Below are 18,681 nucleotides of genomic sequence, written 5' to 3'. Positions count from 1 at the left end.
CAAGAAACTCAAGCCCTACAAGTTGTTACATCTTAACTGGCAATCTAGATGAGATCTTCAAGTTAGTGTCCCTTGACCTACATGGGTAAAGCCCTCCAGATTCCTTAACTCTGACTGGGAGCAAGGGAGGTACAACAGAAAGAGCAAAGTATATGCCCTTCAGACCTTTAGCGTACAGCATGTTTCCAGATTGGTAGGGTGTCTGCATAGGTCTTGGGTGGGAAAAATTAAAGTATATGGCACCCAAATCTTCACTTGTCAGCAGGTGGTCTGAGGAGTCTTAGATTTGTGTTTTCTTTTTCCTTCCAGGGGAGTTTTGTGGCTTGCATGATTGCCATCCTCCAGCAGATGGACGACAGCCACTACAACCACTATATCAGCACTTTCAAAACCAGACAAGACATCATTGTAAGTTGTCTTCACTGGGTCCTAGTAACCTGAGAATTTTGCTATGTTTGGTTAAAAAGTATTGAAACTGAGCAACTGGCATGCAGGGGTCTCCTCCCAGCCCCCTGCAGTGCTGTGTGGCTGTCCACAGAGATTACAAAAAGGAGAAAAGGTCGATTCTTGCTTTCTCTCTTTGACAGGTTTGAAGAAAGGTATAATACACATACCAAAAGGTCATCACACACCCCCTACCTCTCTGGGATGTAGAGAGAACCTTCATTTAGAAACATTTGGGAGATCTTTTTTGCTCTGGAAAGAGGAGATCTTAGTTGCTCGTGCCATGGCAAAGATTCTAGAAGGAAGGCAGGGGTGTGAAAAGTCGTCTAACATGTGGTTGATGTGATCATTTTGGAGAGAGAAACGAGGAGGTGATCCCCTGCCCCTTCCAGTGCATCTAAGTTATCTTCAGTTGAAACTAGTTTGTTCCCTTTTATACTAAACAGGAAAACTGTTCTCATAGTTGCTGTTAAGAATACAAAGTTACTTCAGAAAGCTCCTGGAAAAAATAGCATTAAAAGATAATACGAATCTTTCCACGAACTTTTTGAAGTAGCCTCATCCATCTAAGAGGCGAAGTTAGTCCTCTGGCTACTGCTCCAGGAGGTTTCCCTTCTGGGAATTGTTAGTGGCTGCTAAGACATCCATAACGATGTTATCTGATCCTGCAGAGCAGTGGCCTGGACATGGGGCTGGATTAGCAAACTGCTGCCACATTGCACTAGGCTTTGCTCTGGGTGACTTCCCGTCATCCATGCCTACTCCAGTTTTCTTTGTGTTCTAGATTTTCTCCTTCTGCCTGTGTTATAGTGACAGAGTGTGGCCAGTGTCCCCAGGGATATATAGCTCCTTCCTCGCCAGTCACCCTCCTTTCTGTGATGCCCCCATGATGGTCTCACATACAAGCACTGGAGAGAAAGTACTGTTTATTATTCTCAGTTGGTCCAAGGGTAGACTCTCATAATGCTGTGTTGGACCATGAGGCTTAAGCTAGCGACCTTAGCAGGCCTCCACTGAGGCTACGCTGTGGCAGGCAGCATGGTACAGGAACCCAGCAATATGTGGATGTACCTGCAGAGACCAGGTGAAAAGGAATCAGGAAGGAGGAGAGAGGAGGTGGAAGTCCAGGGGGCCGTGTTTTCTTCTGCACAAGCAGATGGTGTAGTGAGGAAGAGCTCCGGCTTCAGAACACCCAGCTCTGGGTTTGAATTCTGACCATTTCACTTCCTTGCCTGAAAGTTAGGGCAAGCTTTTTAACTTCAGTAACCTCAGTTTCGTCATCTGTTAGATAATACCTACTTTGTGGGTTAATGTGAGTGTTGATTGAGTCCATGCATGGAAAATGCCTAGTTTTTTGCTTGGCTTGTAGTTAATGCCTATGAAGACTAAGCTATTTACACTGATAATTTTATTATTGTAATATAAGATAAAATTTAACATAAAATATTTTGGTGATTTTTTTTTTTTTCCAAATTTTCTCCAGAAAGCAGGTAGAACAGGGAAGTTCTAAATTCAAACTCTGACTATTTGGCTCCATTGTTAAGTAAGAAAAGACAGGCTTAACTCCTGTTTGCCAGAACAATGGTGCTCTTAATCACTTGTGGTCTAGTTATAAAGGATCATTATCCCCATGAGGGAGCCAAGGCCTGGAGAAACTAGGTAACTGCCTTGACTCGCAGTCCTCAGTGGCAGAGCAGAGCAGTAAACAGGCCTTTTGCCTCCTGGGAAACTGTCCTTTCAGTCTCTCATGCTGCCTTCCAAGGAAGTCACATTGAAAGACACTGGGACGTGGTAGTTCAGATGAGGCCTTGGAATGCCCTGTGAGTTGTCTTTATTATTCCATTTCATTAACTTAGACTGCCCAGCGTTGAATGTAGATACAGTGTGTCAGAAGCAGATAACCAATATCTAAACTTAATCCTGGCTTCACAAACCATGAATTCTTACTGGTTTGAAAGAAGTTAATGGAATGGTTCATAAATTGGTGGAAGCATTTAAAATGTAGGATGTAAAAATTTTTAATTCATGAGCTATGCCTATGATTTTAGAATTGGGGGTAGATAAGTCTGACTCGCCATCGAACCAGAAGAACAAAAAGAGGGTAGCACAACTTCTAGCCAGAAACACTTGTATTCCTGTGCTGTTGGGCGTCCAAAATGCACGAAGTGAACCGACTCGACCAGTGTCTCAGAAAAATACCATGAGAAGTAGAACCCAGGCCTCCCGCCTCTCAAGTACTGTGTTCCTGCAGCTACACGGTCTACTTCATAAAGTAGAACTGTATAGATTAGTGCCAGAGAAATTGGACTGGATTTCTATTTCAGAAATCCCAGTGGATATTATCTAGATTTATCTAATAAAAAATGCTTTCAAAACTTTATTTTCAGTCTGATTGTGCTATTTCTGCATTACTTTTTGCGCACGGCCCCCTGTGGACTAGAATACATGTTTTTGCTGTTCTGTGCTCTGTATGCTTACATTATTAGTTATTACTGTCATTACATCACTGTTATAATCTCATTTTAAGGACCGTTTAGACCCTATTCCAGGCTACATGTGATGACATTCCTAGAATAGGAAGAGTCATGACTCTGCTTCTTGGGTGTAGCATTTTTGTGCTGTTCTTACCATAATAAAGGAGAATTAAACTCAGATCTATTAAAAGTATCTGTCTTCTGTGGGCTGGCTGGTTAGCTCACTTGGTTAGCATGGTGTTATAACACCAAGATTAAGGGTTCGGATCCCTGTACCAGCCAGCCACCAAAAGTATCTGTCTTCTCACAATTATTGGTGAATTATTTTTACATGCTGCAGACATTCAGATACTACATAGCAGATGAGGACTAAAGAGATAAAGCCCGTAAACTCGGGGTCCAAAGACCCCGAGGTCTCATCTCAGCTCTCCTGCTACCTAGTTTCTGTGACCTTTGGCGAGTCATTTAATTTTTCTCAGCCTCAGTTCTTCCATTTATAAAATGTGGATAATTTTTTTGTCTTCATCTTCCTTATAAGATTACACAATGTGAAAATCCAATCACAGCTAGCTATAAGAATGCTTTGTTATCTCTAAAAGCCTTATGAAAACGACAAGCTGTTCCTATGGCACTAGAACATCCTGCGCTGAGGCAGTGTCCTTGTCCACATGCTGGGAGAGAAGCTGTGAGCGTGACCCAGTTTTTCCCCAGCCCTTCCTTTGTTCTCTGCAGGACTTCCTCATGGAAACTTTTATCATGTTTAAGGATCTGATCGGGAAGAATGTCTATGCCAAAGATTGGATGGTCATGAATATGACACAGAGCAGGTAAGACAACCCATGGCACTTGACTTTGAATACCTGGGTCTGCGGTGTGGGCTTTGGGAAGTGCTGCTAAATCCGTCATCTGCAAAGTCAATCTCTTCCCACGCACACAGTGCTAACCTATGTGCTCATGATCTGGATTTCGCCTGGGCCACTGCTGCTCCGCCTCAGGCTCTCTACTCTTTTCTCTCATCTGGTCTCCTCGTCACTCTCGTGTTAATCCTCAACCTCAGCTCTCCCCAGCGTCTTTCAGTGGTTCCACATGGCCTCCTTCATCCTGCCACTCAAGGCCCACCCTGATTTTCTAGCCTAATCTTCCACTATTTCCCTATGTGTGCAACCTGTGTTCCTACCACAAGGCCTCTTCCAAGTCCCTGGACATGTCCTCTGTTTTGCCTCACATGGCTTCTTCCACCTGCAGTGCCGTCCCCATGATCTCTAGCTGTCAGCATTCCAGCCATTCCTTAAGGACTTTCTCAAATGTCACCTCCAAAGGAAGCCTTTCTGACCTGGATGCTGTCTTATCTTCCTTTGATTTTCCATACCCCTTTGAAACTCACTCAGAGAATTGTTTTCACATTCTGTGTTGTCTCATGGTTAGATTTACAAGCTGTAAATTTCCCCCACCAAGTTGTAAACTTCTCAAGACCAGGAATGATGGGTGTCTCTCTACACAGCACTCAAGGCAGCACCTTACACTTAATGGCTCACAACAAATACTGGTCACATGGAAATGAAATGAATTTTTTAATGAGCTAAACAAAGAAAATCATTATTATAAGCTGTATGCTAACTCTACATGGTCCTGATAACCCAGTAGAAAAACTCATCCCACCTAAGTACAGATTAGGAGAAAAACTTGCATCAGAAACCCTAGACTTAAAGAGAAGCGTTATCATAGAGTACGAATTGCCCTGGCCTGAGGCTCACGAGGCCTGCTCTATAGTCTCAGCTCTGAGTTGGGATCCAGCCCGCAGTGGCTCATCTAGTCAGTTCTAGAAACTGAACTTCCTCGCCCTTGTCTCTAGACTGTGTTCTGTTGTTGTTCTCTAAAGTCTTCCGTTGCCAAGTCCAGGTTCAGTATACTGGTTTCATTTTTAACATAGTTGGGAAAACGTTTCAAAGGGCATAATGTTGCCTTCTTTATCTGGTGTTTTCTTCCCCTAGGGTTTTTTTCCGTGCTATAAATCAGTTTGCTGAAGTTCTCACAAAATTCTTCATGGATCAGGCAAGCTTTGAACTTCAGGTAAGCAGGTGACCTGGAAGTTTCTGGAATTCTTGGCCACTGCAAGACTATTTCCACTATTTTGGCAAAATGTCACCTCAGATTTCATTTTCAGATGGAAAGGTTTTCTTGTTTATTCCCTATTTCCTAAAGTTTACATTCCTAAAATGCACAAACACAATTAAGTAGGGGTTTTTTCCCCTTCTTTCTATAAAAGTAGTACATGTTTAAAAAATATGTAGAAAAGTAATAGAAAATATTGCTAAGCAAAAAGAAAAAAAATGAAAAATACAAATAGTCCTATCCTTCACTGTTAACATTTTAGTGATGATTTCTTTGAATATGTACAAAAATATGCTTACATGTGTATGGTTACAAATAGGCACACAGATAACTGTTCTACATACAGATAAATTCAGTTCTAATGAACAGTTCATATGCACACTTTTTGAAAGTCCAAAGTAATTTCAAAACAGATGATCACAACTCCATCTTGTTTATTAATTCATTCATCCAACAAATATTAGAGTATGTGTTCATATGTGCAGGGCACAATTCTAGGCCCTGGTTAAGGCAGATAAGGTCCCTGCTCTCATGGAGCATACGTTCCAGAGTACGTTTTGTTGGTAATTGCTTTTTCTGTGTCCGTGTGCCTTTGTTTTTATCTGTGGAACATTTAAGGTAGAGGGTTATAAGTAGAGGAGACTATATATATATATACACACACATATGCATATACATATATGAGGGTACTTCAAAGTTCATGGAAATATGGAGTAAAAGATAATACAAATTTTTCCATGAACTTTCAGAGGACTCCTCATATGTGAATATGTGTGTGTGTGTGTGTGTGTGTGTGTGCATGTGTGTATGCCAAATGGAAATGAGGTGGTCAGTTCTTTGGTAACCTATTAGTCTGCTTTCTTTACTTTTTTCAGTGACATATGATCTTTTCAATGACGTTAAATATTTTCACAATATTTTTAATGGCTGAATACAATTCATTGTGTGGCTGGTCCCTGATTTATTTAACCAAATTCTTCTTATGAACATTTAGATTGTTCCCATTTTCTTTTATGTTCAATAGCACTATGATGACTTTCCTTGTTTTAAATATTTTTAAATACTCACAGTGATTTTGTCAGGAAAAAGTCCTAAAAGTATTTACTGCTTCAGAGATGGGCAATATTTCAGGGCTTTCGATACATGTAGCCAAACTATCTATTATAAATAGGTATACTTCTTAGCAGCACTCTTCTTTGATCCCAGGAGTAAATAAATACTTAATAGTTTGGATTTTTAAAAAAATCTTAATATTAAGTCTCAAAACGTTCAGGACTGAATAATTGAAACCCAAGAAAGATAAAGAAGTCTCGTGAGTTTATTTTGTTTTTCATTAATCCTTGGTTAGTGACTTTCTACCATGTGGCACTGTTTTATTATAACCCTTATTAATGTTATTTTCCTTCTCTTTTTGCCCGCACAATTAATTTTGAACAGCTCTGGAACAACTACTTCCATTTGGCGGTAGCATTTCTCACCCATGAATCCCTTCAGCTTGAAACCTTCTCACAAGCCAAGCGCAACAAAATTGTAAAAAAGTAAGTGTTGTTTTAGACTCTTAAGATTGGGAAGGTGATCCTTCCATTTATATGCAAAACAATATTTTGTATCACAGAAATTATTGCTCAGTGGCTACCCATGTTGTTAGTGAGGTAGGTTTTGAAATAATCGCTTAGTGTCCATTAACCCATGAGTACATTTTGTAATGACAAATATGCTAATTATCCTGATTTGATCATCACATGTTGTACACAGATACTGTTTGAAAGCTCTGTATCCCACAAATATGTATAATCAATTATGTTTCAATTAAAAAATAATAATAATAACATAATCACTTACTAGGCCCCAGATTCCTCTAAGTTCACATCTCACCACCACCTGTCCCGTGCTTTTTATTTTTATTTTTATTTTTATTTTTTTATTTATTTATTTATTTTTTTAAATTTTATTTTGTCGATATACATTGTAGCTGATTAATGCTCCCCATCACCACCGTGCTTTTTATTGAATCTGGACCTGGAGAAGCACCTGGGCTGGCCAGCACCTCCAGCCCCATGAGGAGCTGCCCATCTGCTGGCAGCTTTTCCAAATTGCAGACCTAGTGTTCCTTCTCCCTCACGCCTCACAGACAGACTCCGTTAGCCCAGTTGCTCTGCCTCTGTGTCACTTCAGCAGAGAAGCAAGACTCAAACATAACCAAAATATGCCCTCCGGCTTCCGGGCTCAGAATTCACAATGAATGACATGCATGAGAGATGAGAGATCTGGGGGAGATTTTCAGCGCTTCCACCCCAGGTCTGTTGCAGGGTTCGTTGAGAGTCTGGAAACTCAGAGAGTTTGTGGTTAAAAATAACTCGAGAAAGGTATTATTTAAAGACTTTGAAATTTTAGTTCCGTTCCGTTCTCCTTGCTGGGATATCTGGGGTTCTAGGCAAATTATTTAGCCTCCTTCTACCTGTGGTTCCTCCCTGAGAAACTGGGATTGGTGGCTAAGAGATTGAATGGCTGTGCTTTAAAAGATAAACAATTAAACCTGTTCTGTAGATTTCCCGGCGGGGGGAGGGTATTGAGAATACTGATTTTTAATATGGCTATCTTGATCTCATTCTTTAGACTATCTTAAGTGGCAATATGAGGGCACTTCAAAAAGTTCATGGAAAAAATAGAATTGAAAGATAATATGCATCTTTCTGTGAAGTTTTTGAAGTGCCCTCATATAACTTCTTAAAAGGATGGATTTGATTTTGGTTAAAGAACCATCAGTGAAGTTAGTTGATGCCACATCTGAACAATTAAATGGCTAATTAGGATTAGTGATTCTGGTTTTGGTCAAAGGGAGGTATGACTGTGAACACAACCCATGTAAAACTATGTATGTATACGGGCAAAGATAAAACTTGGAAAATAAACCCAATTATATTAAGGTTACAGAAATGTGACTGAAAGTTTTTTTCAACCTTTCTCTTATTTTTGGTAGGAGTTGCATCAGCAGTGGTATTATTAAACAAGAGGACTATCTATAATCTATCATTTATTATGTACCAGACCTTGACCACATATACATACCTAATAATAATAAAATTAGGTTAAACATTTTTGTTAAAATAGAAAAGTAAGAGAAAATTTTTAATGTGACTTTTTGTTTTTTGGTTTTGTTTTTTATGCTGGCTTCTAAAGGCATTTCCAAAGGAGGAATTTGAAAGAAATGTTTGGGGCAGTGGTAGCACAAGTAATATGTAATGCAGTGGTGTAGGGTGGGTTGTAGGTCTATGTTAACTTCCCTGGGAACATCTACAATATTGATATATTTTGACCTACCCTATTTCCCGTTTCCCAACCCCCCAGCCGCTGATGTGATATGTGGTGTGGGGTACTCTCAGGCACAAGTGTTCTATAAGAGATGTCCAGGTGATTCTGATTCACCTCCACCTAAGAAGCACTGTCTAGACCAATGTTTCTCTTTCTCATTATCAGCTCTGATAAGGAGCCTTTTTAGACATTGCTTTTCTAATCACACCCCTGTCCATCAATTTTAATACCACAGGTACAGTGTATATCTGTTGATGTACTGTATGGGTGTCTGCACGGTATAGATTAGAAACAGTAAGCTTTTTTTCCCTCTAAGGATAAATATTCACCCTTCTGTGGGCAATATCGCCCCCATTGAGAAAGCATGATCTAGGGCTTTCCAATGTGAGTACTTTGAAGACCACACTGGAGTAGATGTCTGTTACCTGAATATAAGTACAAAGTCAGCCCGTTTGTTAGCCTTCAGTCACATTACTACGTAGATCATACCTCTTTCATCTTCTTTCTCATTAGCATCCATTTGTTATGTTTTGTTTGGTTATTTCTTTGCTTCACAGCAACCAGCCTATTCCCAGTCTTCTGCCTTCACTAAGCTTGTTCATCTCACCTTCTTGGTTATTCTTCTACATGTGCATTTGGTTCCTCCTGCTGTTCACGTCCCCTGTCCTCTGTGTGGCTCAGTTCTCTTTGGGGGCTTCTTTAGGTATGGATCTCATCTCTTACATTGACCCTTGCCGGAGACCAGCTCCGCAGGATTCGTTGGAACTGAACTAGGTGTTGTGGCATCGGCGAGGAAAGAAAGAGACGGACCACAGATGTCTAGTGCAAGTGTGGACAACAACCACAAGAATCTTGCTTTATTTATATGTTTTTACCTAATCTTTTACATATTGATTTATTTTTTAATCAAACATTTTTAATTTTGTTTCTATTGAAAAAGAAAGGTCAAAACGTTCCAAGGCACTCATGTTGTGACAAGAACATCTACTCATACATCAATAGTTCACCCCAAAGCCTGTGGCTTGTGGCCAGGAAACTATACAATAGCAGCATGCTTGGCATTAGAGAGCGTCAGACTTTTGGTCTGAATCACCATTCTTGAACTTTTAAACTTACACATAAACTTATATTCTAAGTTCTTATAAAATCTTACTTATACTTATATTTAACAATTTAATGTCTTATGTTTATATTTATTATTTTAATTTATGACCAAAATCACAATATATACAAGATGATTTTATATAATAAAACTTGATTATAATGTTTTATTATATTTTATACTACTATTAAAAACAATTATACTATAAACTAAAAAAAATCTATTAATATCAAAAACTTTATTATATATTTTTACTATTTTACCTATTTATGTTTATAGTGAAACTTTCTACTTTTTTTACCAATTGACTCTGGGAACAGTACAAGGAACAAAGTGAAAAATTAAATGATCCCACTCAAACAAAAACGCAGTATATCATTCTTATTATTACTAGGGAAACAACATGTACTTGGCAAATCAAGTGAAACTGTGGGAGTGGGGAGAAACAAAGAAATCTGTAACTGGTTGTTGATCAGTTAAGTTGTAAACATCACTGCACTCGGACCCACCATCTCCCTGGGGGAATGTAAATAGAAACCTAATGTAATAGCTTCATCCCACAGGTACAAGAGCATGACTACAGCCACAATGGGTCCATGCACACATCACTAACAAGGAAGATTAATGACAAAATTAAATGGAGCCAAACCATACCGGGAACATGCATCAAAAACACCTTTAGTACTGATGATGCCCTCTAAATAAACCAGTTAATTTTGATGTATTTTAACACGTCCTTTGAGAAACTCCAGGGAATTTCCCAAAGCCATACTAAGCCAAAAGGTTAGGCTGTTAATTCTGGGAAGCCTTGTCAAGCAACCACAGGCGAACAAACAAGAGCATCCATGGAGCTGTAACACACACATGGGACCCCCTTGTAGCCTGCAAAACAAGGGGTATCACTCCTCAGCCTCCCATGCCGTTCCCTATAGCAGGACGGCTCATGGCAGACCCTGCCTTAATTGTGACCCAGGGGGACACAGGCTGTTTTTATTCCCTCGTCATTGTATTATATGCAACGTGTTTCCACTGCACATCCTTGTCTTGGTTTATGATCTTCTTCCTAGATATGGGGACATGAGAAAGGAAATCGGCTTTAGGATCCGGGACATGTGGTATAACCTGGGTGAGTGTTTAATAACCTTGAGCAGGCCCAAGCATCCCACAATGAGTTCTTTTTTATTTTAATTCATGTAACCCTGACATTTATTTGTGTGTGATGTCTAGATGTGAGGGTTGGCTTGAGAGTTTTACACCCTCATCTCCACTGGGATATTGACAATGAACTTCTATTATTAAGTCACCCCCATGCCATCAGAATACCATGTTAGTTACTCACTTTGGAATTGGGTCGATTTACCCACATGACCTTTTTCTTTTCTTATGAGCCCTGTGGAGGAAAAGTGTAACACTTTACTTACAGTAATAGGATTTTTTAATATCTTTATTTACTTTCATTTCAGGTCCCCACAAAATCAAATTCATCCCATCCATGGTGGGTCCCATTCTGGAGGTCACTCTGACCCCCCAAGTAGAGCTCCAGAAAGCCACAATCCCTATTTTCTTTGATATGATGCAGTGTGAATTCAATTTCAGTGGGAACGGCAACTTCCATATGGTAAGGAGTGGCAGACCCTGTAATCTGACTCGTGCACATATAGTCAGCTCTCCTTTAGTTATTTTCTTTCTATATAAATAAGCTGTAGCCTGAATAATACAAATCAAAGTCGATCTAAAAATTCATTTTATATTTCATTTTGTAAAGCAATTAGCGATGTAACCAGAGCCTAGAAGAAATCTTCTTGCTACACGTCTTTCCTAAAGCAACACTGTCTCTGGATAATTAAAAGCTGACTTCCTGCCTTTTAATTCTGTCTATCTCACAGTATAGCTGAGAGAATAATGAAGCAAATAGAGGAAAACGCCTCTGTTGTAGTGCAGCTTAGGGTATGATGTAATTGAGGTCTAATCATTTACGCCCTAGTTTTGAAAACTCAGTTTGCCTGGGATATCTTCACCATGCCTCAGTTTCCTTATCTACAAGGTGTATTAATACTGTAAGGAAGATTTTGCAGCTATGAAGCTTTAAAAAAAGCCATCCCACTGCCCAGTCTTAAACAAGAAAAAAAGAAAAGAAAATTTAAATCATTATGCCATTTTTATATGCATAGTTGTAACAAAAAATAATGTTTTGGATTATATTTTTTTTTTTGCAAATATAGAGCAAAAGACAGAATAACGTGAGACTGCATTAGAACCTTTAGATGGGAGCTTGGAGCACATGAAAGATGTGAAGTGTGGTCCTCCCCTGTATATGCTGGAAACAATCACAATTCAGTGAAGAGGTCGAGCCAAAACTAGAAAGATTTGCCAGGTGTCTGTCATGTCTTTTTCTAAGGATGCAACATTCTCCTGTGAAATTCTGACTTTGCTTTCAGTTTGAGAATGAGTTGATCACAAAGCTGGACCAAGAGGTAGAAGGTGGCAGAGGAGATGAACAATACAAGGTTCTTCTGGAAAAACTGTGAGTATTTCAGAAACAAAAGCTCAAGGTGGTAGTGTCATTTTGTAACAGAGTCAAACAGGGCTTCTGCTGCACCAACAGGGCCATTGAGTCATCTCAGAAGCCCTGCAGTCGCCCCACCGTGGTCCTTGGTGGGGTCCATGATGTTTATCCCATCCACTGCTGACATTGTCTAGCTGATGCAAGGCACATGCCCTTGTTCTCCTGGCCAACCCGGCCCAGAGAACCGAGCAGACGGAGGACAGAAGGAAATGTGCAGAGCACTGCATTTTGCCCAAGGCCTGAATTTCTGAACCTCAGCACAGGTGTTAGCACCTCTAATTTTGGCTTCAAAGCAACAAATTAAAGCAAAAAGTATTTCAGGGTCCACTTTGTATGGAAAAGTACCTTATGCCCTATAAAGGACCTCTAAGAAAAGGCAGTTCTATCTTCAGCCAGATTGGTCTTCTCGCTGCCCTGTCCCCTTACCCGACTCAGCCTGTCCATTTCTTGCTCTGTGCTACCCCCCTGCCCCGACCTCCGTCCCCACCTCCATCCCCACCTCCACAGGCACTCACCCATCCTCCTCTTGCCCTCTTCAGTCTCCTTTGTACATGTGGAAGAACAGTATGAAAAGAGTAGGAGTGGTTGCAAACAGTTGCATGCTGGAGTTAGAGACTGAGCTTCAGATCCTGTTTTTACCACATACTAGGAGTCTGACTCTGGACAAGTTCTTCAACCTATCTGACACCTCCTTTTTTTCCATATGAAAGCATAGTATCTATTTTTTGGTGTTGTCGCTGGGATTAAGTGAGATGACCTGCTCACACAGTGTCTGTTGCAGAGTTCATGCTTAATAAATGTCGACTGCTCTAGTACTGCTGGGTGTTACTATTATCATTGCTTACAAATCTTCCCGTCATTCAGGACTGGAACTACTCTTGACTATTGATTTCTCTGAACTTTTATAATATTGACCCGCTATGTCACCTAGTGAGTACTAGCCTAGGTCATTTTTTCATTAGCTGTTTTGTGGGAGTTTTATACACTAGATAAAACTAGTTAGGGACAGGGACTCCCAACTTTTTTCTTTCTTTTTTTTCAAGATTCCCTAAGGAACCAGCACCCTGAAGACTCAGAAATCAACTTGAATTGATGAACAGTCTGTATTTTAAAGAACTAGAAGTCTTTCTTATTTTATTTTTAATGATGATAAGACCTTTTGGTGACCTTTTTATCCTGTTTCCATTAGATCTGTCTGTTTGGGCTTCAAACCTCCCAGTTTATCACTTTAGCAATTCTGATCTCATGTGTAATTAAATGGAGAAGTTATGCAAAAATACACACACATATGATATTCAAACATGATAAACTACTACTCACTTTTAAAAAAAAATCCTGTAGCTGATTTTTTACATGAAGATCTTAGTTTGTTTTCTTGGTTCTTCCTGGACCACTAACTCAGAAGAATGTGACCACACAAATCTCCAATACCCAAGAGCAGTCCTGCAGTCTGGACTAATTTTTTGGATCCATTTCTTTCTCTTTTTTTCTCCCTTTTCCCAAGTTTTCTTTTAATTGCCTAATCTAAGTAGCCGCAGAACTTTGCTCTATATGGGTCCAAAGGGAGAGGATTTAGACCAAAAGTTTAGCCTCCGTTTGCTTATTTACAACTCTGCATTTTTATTTGAAAATAACACTTTTATCTGATGAGCCATAACTCTGGATGTGTACTAGGTTCCTCTAGGCTGGACATCAATCTGAGACTTTCCAGAATGCCCATGAGATGCCCTGAGTGCCAGGCCTTAGGGAGAATAAAGACGTAGGGAAGATGGTCTAACACAAGTTGGTTAAAGACATCAGGTAGTATATAGCAACCTTCTGGGCAGAGGTTCTCAATTCTGTGACACTGACTGGAAAAAAATAAAACAGTTGTTCAAATAAGGACAGTGCCGGCTGGAATTCGAGGTGGTGGTGGGACTTGAACAAAGCCCTTCGGAAAATGTAGAACCTTCGTACACACAGAGGCACTGCGTAAGTGAAGGTACCAAGACAGGAGGGTGTTCCACGAAGGCATGTGCTGGCTTAACTGACATCTGTGCCATCTCATCTTGCACCACCTGCTGCTGGGCCCTTGGTCCGTGCTCACCAAGGGTGCTGGACTGAAATGGCAGCAAGGAACGTGAGCATGTGTCTCTACCTCCCCTCTACCCCAGGCTCCTAGAACATTGCCGGAAACATAAATACCTGTCCAGCTCCGGGGAAGTGTTTGCCCTGCTGGTGAGCAGCCTCTTGGAGAATCTGCTGGACTACAGAACCATCATCATGCATGACGAGAGCAAGGAGAACCGCATGAGCTGCACCGTGAACGTGCTGGTATGTGCCAGCCCCTGCGAGGGTGGGAGGGCAAGGCCAGGCCACCCCTGCACCCCACAGCTCAGCTCTAGGGAGATCTCACTGACACAAGGATGCCTGGGTCACCTTTATGCAGTCTGTGTCCTGTTCAATCTAATTGGACCAGCTGACTCAGCTTTGACTCCAGCAGCCTCAGATCTTGAGAATAAATTTGGAAACGGGGATGGAAAATCCAACATAAGCTCTCGATTCAGCTCTTTTTCTGAAGGCCACTCTCCACCTGTTTCTGTCTTATGTGATTGCTTTGTTGGAATTAGAGGACACAGATGAGTATCCATCAGAAGCCCTGTACCATGAGTAGGGGGTTAGTATGTGACATCCTCACGGGGATCAGACTCTTTGGTCCTGCCTTTCCCAAGACGTGTTAACTGGGGACACACACCTCAGAGGCTTAGGGTGCTGTCCACACCTCTGCCTCATATAAACTAAGAACCCACAGCCTGTCTGCCTCCTGAGAAAACGGTGGACCCAGTGACTTGAGTACATGAGCTAGGTATCTGTTCCCTTAGAAGCATGGTCCTTAAAAAAATTCTTCAACTTAACTTTTTAAAATAATCTATCGCTTCCTTTTCTTGTGGGGGTATTTGTTAAAGGGAAACGGTGAACTCTCTGGAAAAGTGACACTGTTGAAAAGCAACTATAGTGGTTTGGCCATTTTTGTGGCCAGCTCATCAACAGCCCTGGATTTACACTGATATTTTATGATCTCTTTTTTGGCAGAATTTTTATAAAGAAAAGAAAAGAGAGGACATATACATAAGGTAAGATGAAGGAAATGTCCTGTTTTTGCTAGTTATGTCACAGCTTTGTGATTTATTCCTTCAACCAGTACTGTGCCTGACACCATGCTTGCTGCTTTGAGAGTCACCTACAGGTACATGAGATGCCCCATCTGCCCCACAAGGATGTACTCTTTAGACAGATGCACCAGTAAGTGCAATAGGAGGAGGTGCCTACATAGGGTCATGTTGGGGTTCAGGGAGGGCCAGGAGACTTCTGGCCAGGGTAGTCAGGAGAGGCTGCCCAGGGGTAGGATGTGACCACCTACCAAGGAGTCTTAGTCTGGAGTCCATGAATCCCTGAAAATGAAACTGACTTGTACATAAACTATAGGCATGTTCTTCGGAAGAGATGCCATAGCTTTCATTATCTTCCCAAAGGGGTCCAAGACTTAAAAAAAAATAATAATTAAGTACCACTGCCTTAAAGGAAGAGTGGAAAGTAGAAGAGATGCAGTAGAGAAGTCAGAGGCCAGAAGCAGCACTGGATTAAACAAATAGGAAGTAAGCTACTCCTTTACCCAAGAGAAAAGAAGTTTCCTACACAGCGGTGGGTGGGAATAGGCTGGGAAGCAGGCTGGGTTCTGGTTGTGGAACGAGCTGAATTCTAGATCAACTCCCGAGCCACAAAATGCCTCCTTTCTCTCCTTCTTACCAGATATTTGTACAAGCTTCGAGATTTGCACCGAGATTGTGAGAACTACACAGAAGCTGCCTACACACTTCTCTTACACGCTGAGCTTCTGCAGGTGAATGGATCGGGGGCACTTGCTTCAACAGGGTGGGAGGCAGTGTGCAGGACGTCACCTGTTCTGTCCTTTGGGACTAAATTCTATACGCTGCATGATTTTGACCAGAAAAAACCTTATTCAAGGGATATCCATCTATCCCACGATATTTCTATAGCTTTTAAATAGGAACAGCTAATTGTCAGATCAAGGTTGGGAAAATGTCGTTTATTTATCATTTATTTAAAAATCCTTAGGAAGCAGAACACAACAAGTCTCCAGTAATTGACACGCTAATGAAAGATATAAAACACACATTGATTAATATATAAAAAGATTTGTCAAACTGCAGAGAGATGAGCTGTAAACGAATATAGTACCATAAAAGTACTTTTCTATTTATACTCTCTCCCTAAATAAAATTACAGCGTGGCACAGATATAAACACATCTATATGTCTTGAATCTCGAATGATTACTTCTAGCCCTGACCACCTCCTCTCCCTTTGGATTCATGTATAAACTGTTCTTTTGACATCAGTTTTTGAATGACTAATAGACAGCTCAAGCTTAATGTGTCTGCAATGGAAACCTTTACCGCCCACTCCTCTCCCCCTTCCTAACCCAGCCCACCACCCCTTTCTTATCATTTTCCTAAGTGCCATCACCATCCGTATATTTGCTCAGACACTTTCCTTGTAGTCTTTGATTCCTGTCTTTTATTCACCACCTCCCACGTTCTCAATGAGCAGTAATCATGGACACTGTGTCCAGAACGTGCCCTTAGCCTGCCCACTTTTCTTTATCTGTCTTGATGCCATCTGGCCCCAGCTACCAGCACCTGTCACCTTGAGCACTACAGTGGCCTCCTATTCGATCTTTCTGCCTCTGTGCTTGTCCCCAACAATTAATTTCTTTTTATAATATAATTTTTATTTTTTACTGAAGCAATTCATATACATTGTTCCACACTGCTAAATAAAAACAGGAATCCCTGCCTCTCCACCGCCCAGAGGGAATCCACAATTCATATTCAAGATGGGGGCCCTAAAAAGCTTATTGTATGTGGGTTAGATGGTAAGGCTTGTTGGCTGTGGGTTTCACCATAGAATGACCCAAAATAAACCCCAGTGTCTGTAACCATAGGTCTTTTCATTTGGGCTGCTCAGAAACTTAAACTCTCTTCCCCTGCTGTAGGGAATTAGGTGCAGATGCAGCTTCTTTCCCAGACAGCTACTCACTAGAGATGCCATGTATTAAGCATAGTCTGTGTTTTCCTCATTGGGAGGCGATTCCATCTTTATCATGGACTAAATCCCTTTGTTGGGGGTTGCGGGGAACAGTCTCTTTCTAAGTCTTATATACTTCTGCATGAGTTTCTGTACATGTGCTAGAACCACACTGTTTTAATTATTAATTCTCTATAATATGTTTTATTATCTGGTAGTTACTCTTTATTACTCTTCTTTTTCAGAGTTTCCCCACCTATTCCTTTTTGTTTATTTTTCCATGTGGATTTTGGAATCATGAAATTTAAAAATTAATGTAGTGAGAATTTACATGTTTATGAAGTAGAGTTTTCTTATCCAAAAGCATGGTATGACTTTCCATTTGTTCCAGTCTGCTTCTGTGCCCCTCAGTGGTGTGTCCAAGTGTTCTGCATTTATGTCTCGCATATTTCTTGTGATGTTCACTCTTCAATATCTTTTTGGGTTTATTTTTGTTTGGGTCTTTTCTTCAACTGTCTCCTGTATGATTATTATCTATGTATCTGAAATTTATTTCCAAATAAATGAAGTCTTAATCTTGCTACTTAATTTCTTTACTATGTGTAGCTTTTTTTTTTTTTTTTTTTTTTTTTTGGTTGACTGCCTTGTGTTGTGAAGAATACAACCATAATGTTTGCAGATAATGATAATTTTACCTCCTCCTACCCATCTTTATACTTTTGACATTTCTTTTATCAGATTGTGTTAATGATGTACAACAGCAGTCATGTTGGTTAGCAACCTCCGTTTGTTCTTGACTTTCGTGGGAATGCTGCAAGTGTTTCTCCATTTGGCATGACACTTGTTTTGGAGCTGACATGTATATATGTGTGTATATGTAATTTTTGTGTTTAATTAAATAGTCTGAAATATAATATTGATGAACTCAATATATATACAAATATTTTTCCTGTTTTTTTTTTTTTTTTGTCTGAATATTTGCTTCAAATTTTGGGGGGATTGAATATTTGTTACATTTATCTCTTTTAATTAGTTAATTAATTTGTTGCATTAATCTTTTTTGTTGCTTTTGTGTCTTTTTAGTGGTCTGACAAGCCCTGTATGCCCCATTTGCTTCAGAGGGACAGTTACTATGTGTATACCCAACAGGAACTTAAAGAAAAGTTGTATCAAGAAATAATATCATACTTTGACAAAGGCAAAGTGAGTGTTGGGTTATTTGTTTTTGTGCTGGGGGAAGAAGAACACAAGTGTAATATTGCAGTGCAATTCTGATGTTCCCCACTCGGAGTTAGTGCATACTACAGAGGTCAAGGTCATCATCCCCAACAATACTGTTCCCACTTCAGAACCAAAAATTTGGGAGCTCCCAGATCATTCCATTTGTGACCAATTGGCTATAAATTTGTAGGGTTCCCACGACCCCCTCAGGTTCGATAATGTGCTAGAACAACTAACAGAACTCAGTAAAGTGATATTTTAAATTATTATGGTTTTATTATAAAGGACACAAATCAGGACCAGCAAAATTAAGACACATACAAGGTCCCAAATACAGAGCTTCTGTGTCTTCTCCTCATGAAC

At 40.3% G+C, this 18,681-nt stretch overlaps 1 protein-coding gene across 2 annotated transcripts in view; it reads left to right on the top strand.

The window, feature by feature from the left end:
• Window positions 1-18,681, top strand: part of DOCK5 (dedicator of cytokinesis 5) — a 207,396-nt gene that overhangs the window by 153,490 nt on the left and 35,225 nt on the right. Inside the window, exons 28-39 of one of the 2 annotated variants that reach the window (XR_010022681.1) lie at window positions 310-408; window positions 3,651-3,745; window positions 4,910-4,988; window positions 6,468-6,568; window positions 10,512-10,570; window positions 10,908-11,062; window positions 11,883-11,968; window positions 14,164-14,323; window positions 15,083-15,123; window positions 15,800-15,890; window positions 17,343-17,465; window positions 18,181-18,259. Coding sequence is in view for 1 of the 2 variants with exons in the window: in XM_063087796.1 (XP_062943866.1) it covers window positions 310-408; window positions 3,651-3,745; window positions 4,910-4,988; window positions 6,468-6,568; window positions 10,512-10,570; window positions 10,908-11,062; window positions 11,883-11,968; window positions 14,164-14,323; window positions 15,083-15,123; window positions 15,800-15,890; window positions 18,181-18,300 (1,086 nt within the window). In the remaining variant the exon portion in view is untranslated. Of the gene's footprint in view, window positions 1-309; window positions 409-3,650; window positions 3,746-4,909; window positions 4,989-6,467; window positions 6,569-10,511; window positions 10,571-10,907; window positions 11,063-11,882; window positions 11,969-14,163; window positions 14,324-15,082; window positions 15,124-15,799; window positions 15,891-17,342; window positions 17,466-18,180; window positions 18,301-18,681 lie in introns of those variants that run through there. The other variant, XM_063087796.1, reaches the window with a different exon arrangement.

Source organism: Cynocephalus volans, chromosome 2 (genome assembly GCF_027409185.1).
Source record: "Cynocephalus volans isolate mCynVol1 chromosome 2, mCynVol1.pri, whole genome shotgun sequence".
Taxonomy (NCBI): Eukaryota; Metazoa; Chordata; class Mammalia; order Dermoptera; family Cynocephalidae; genus Cynocephalus; species Cynocephalus volans.
This window is presented reverse-complemented; position numbering and strand designations above follow the sequence as displayed.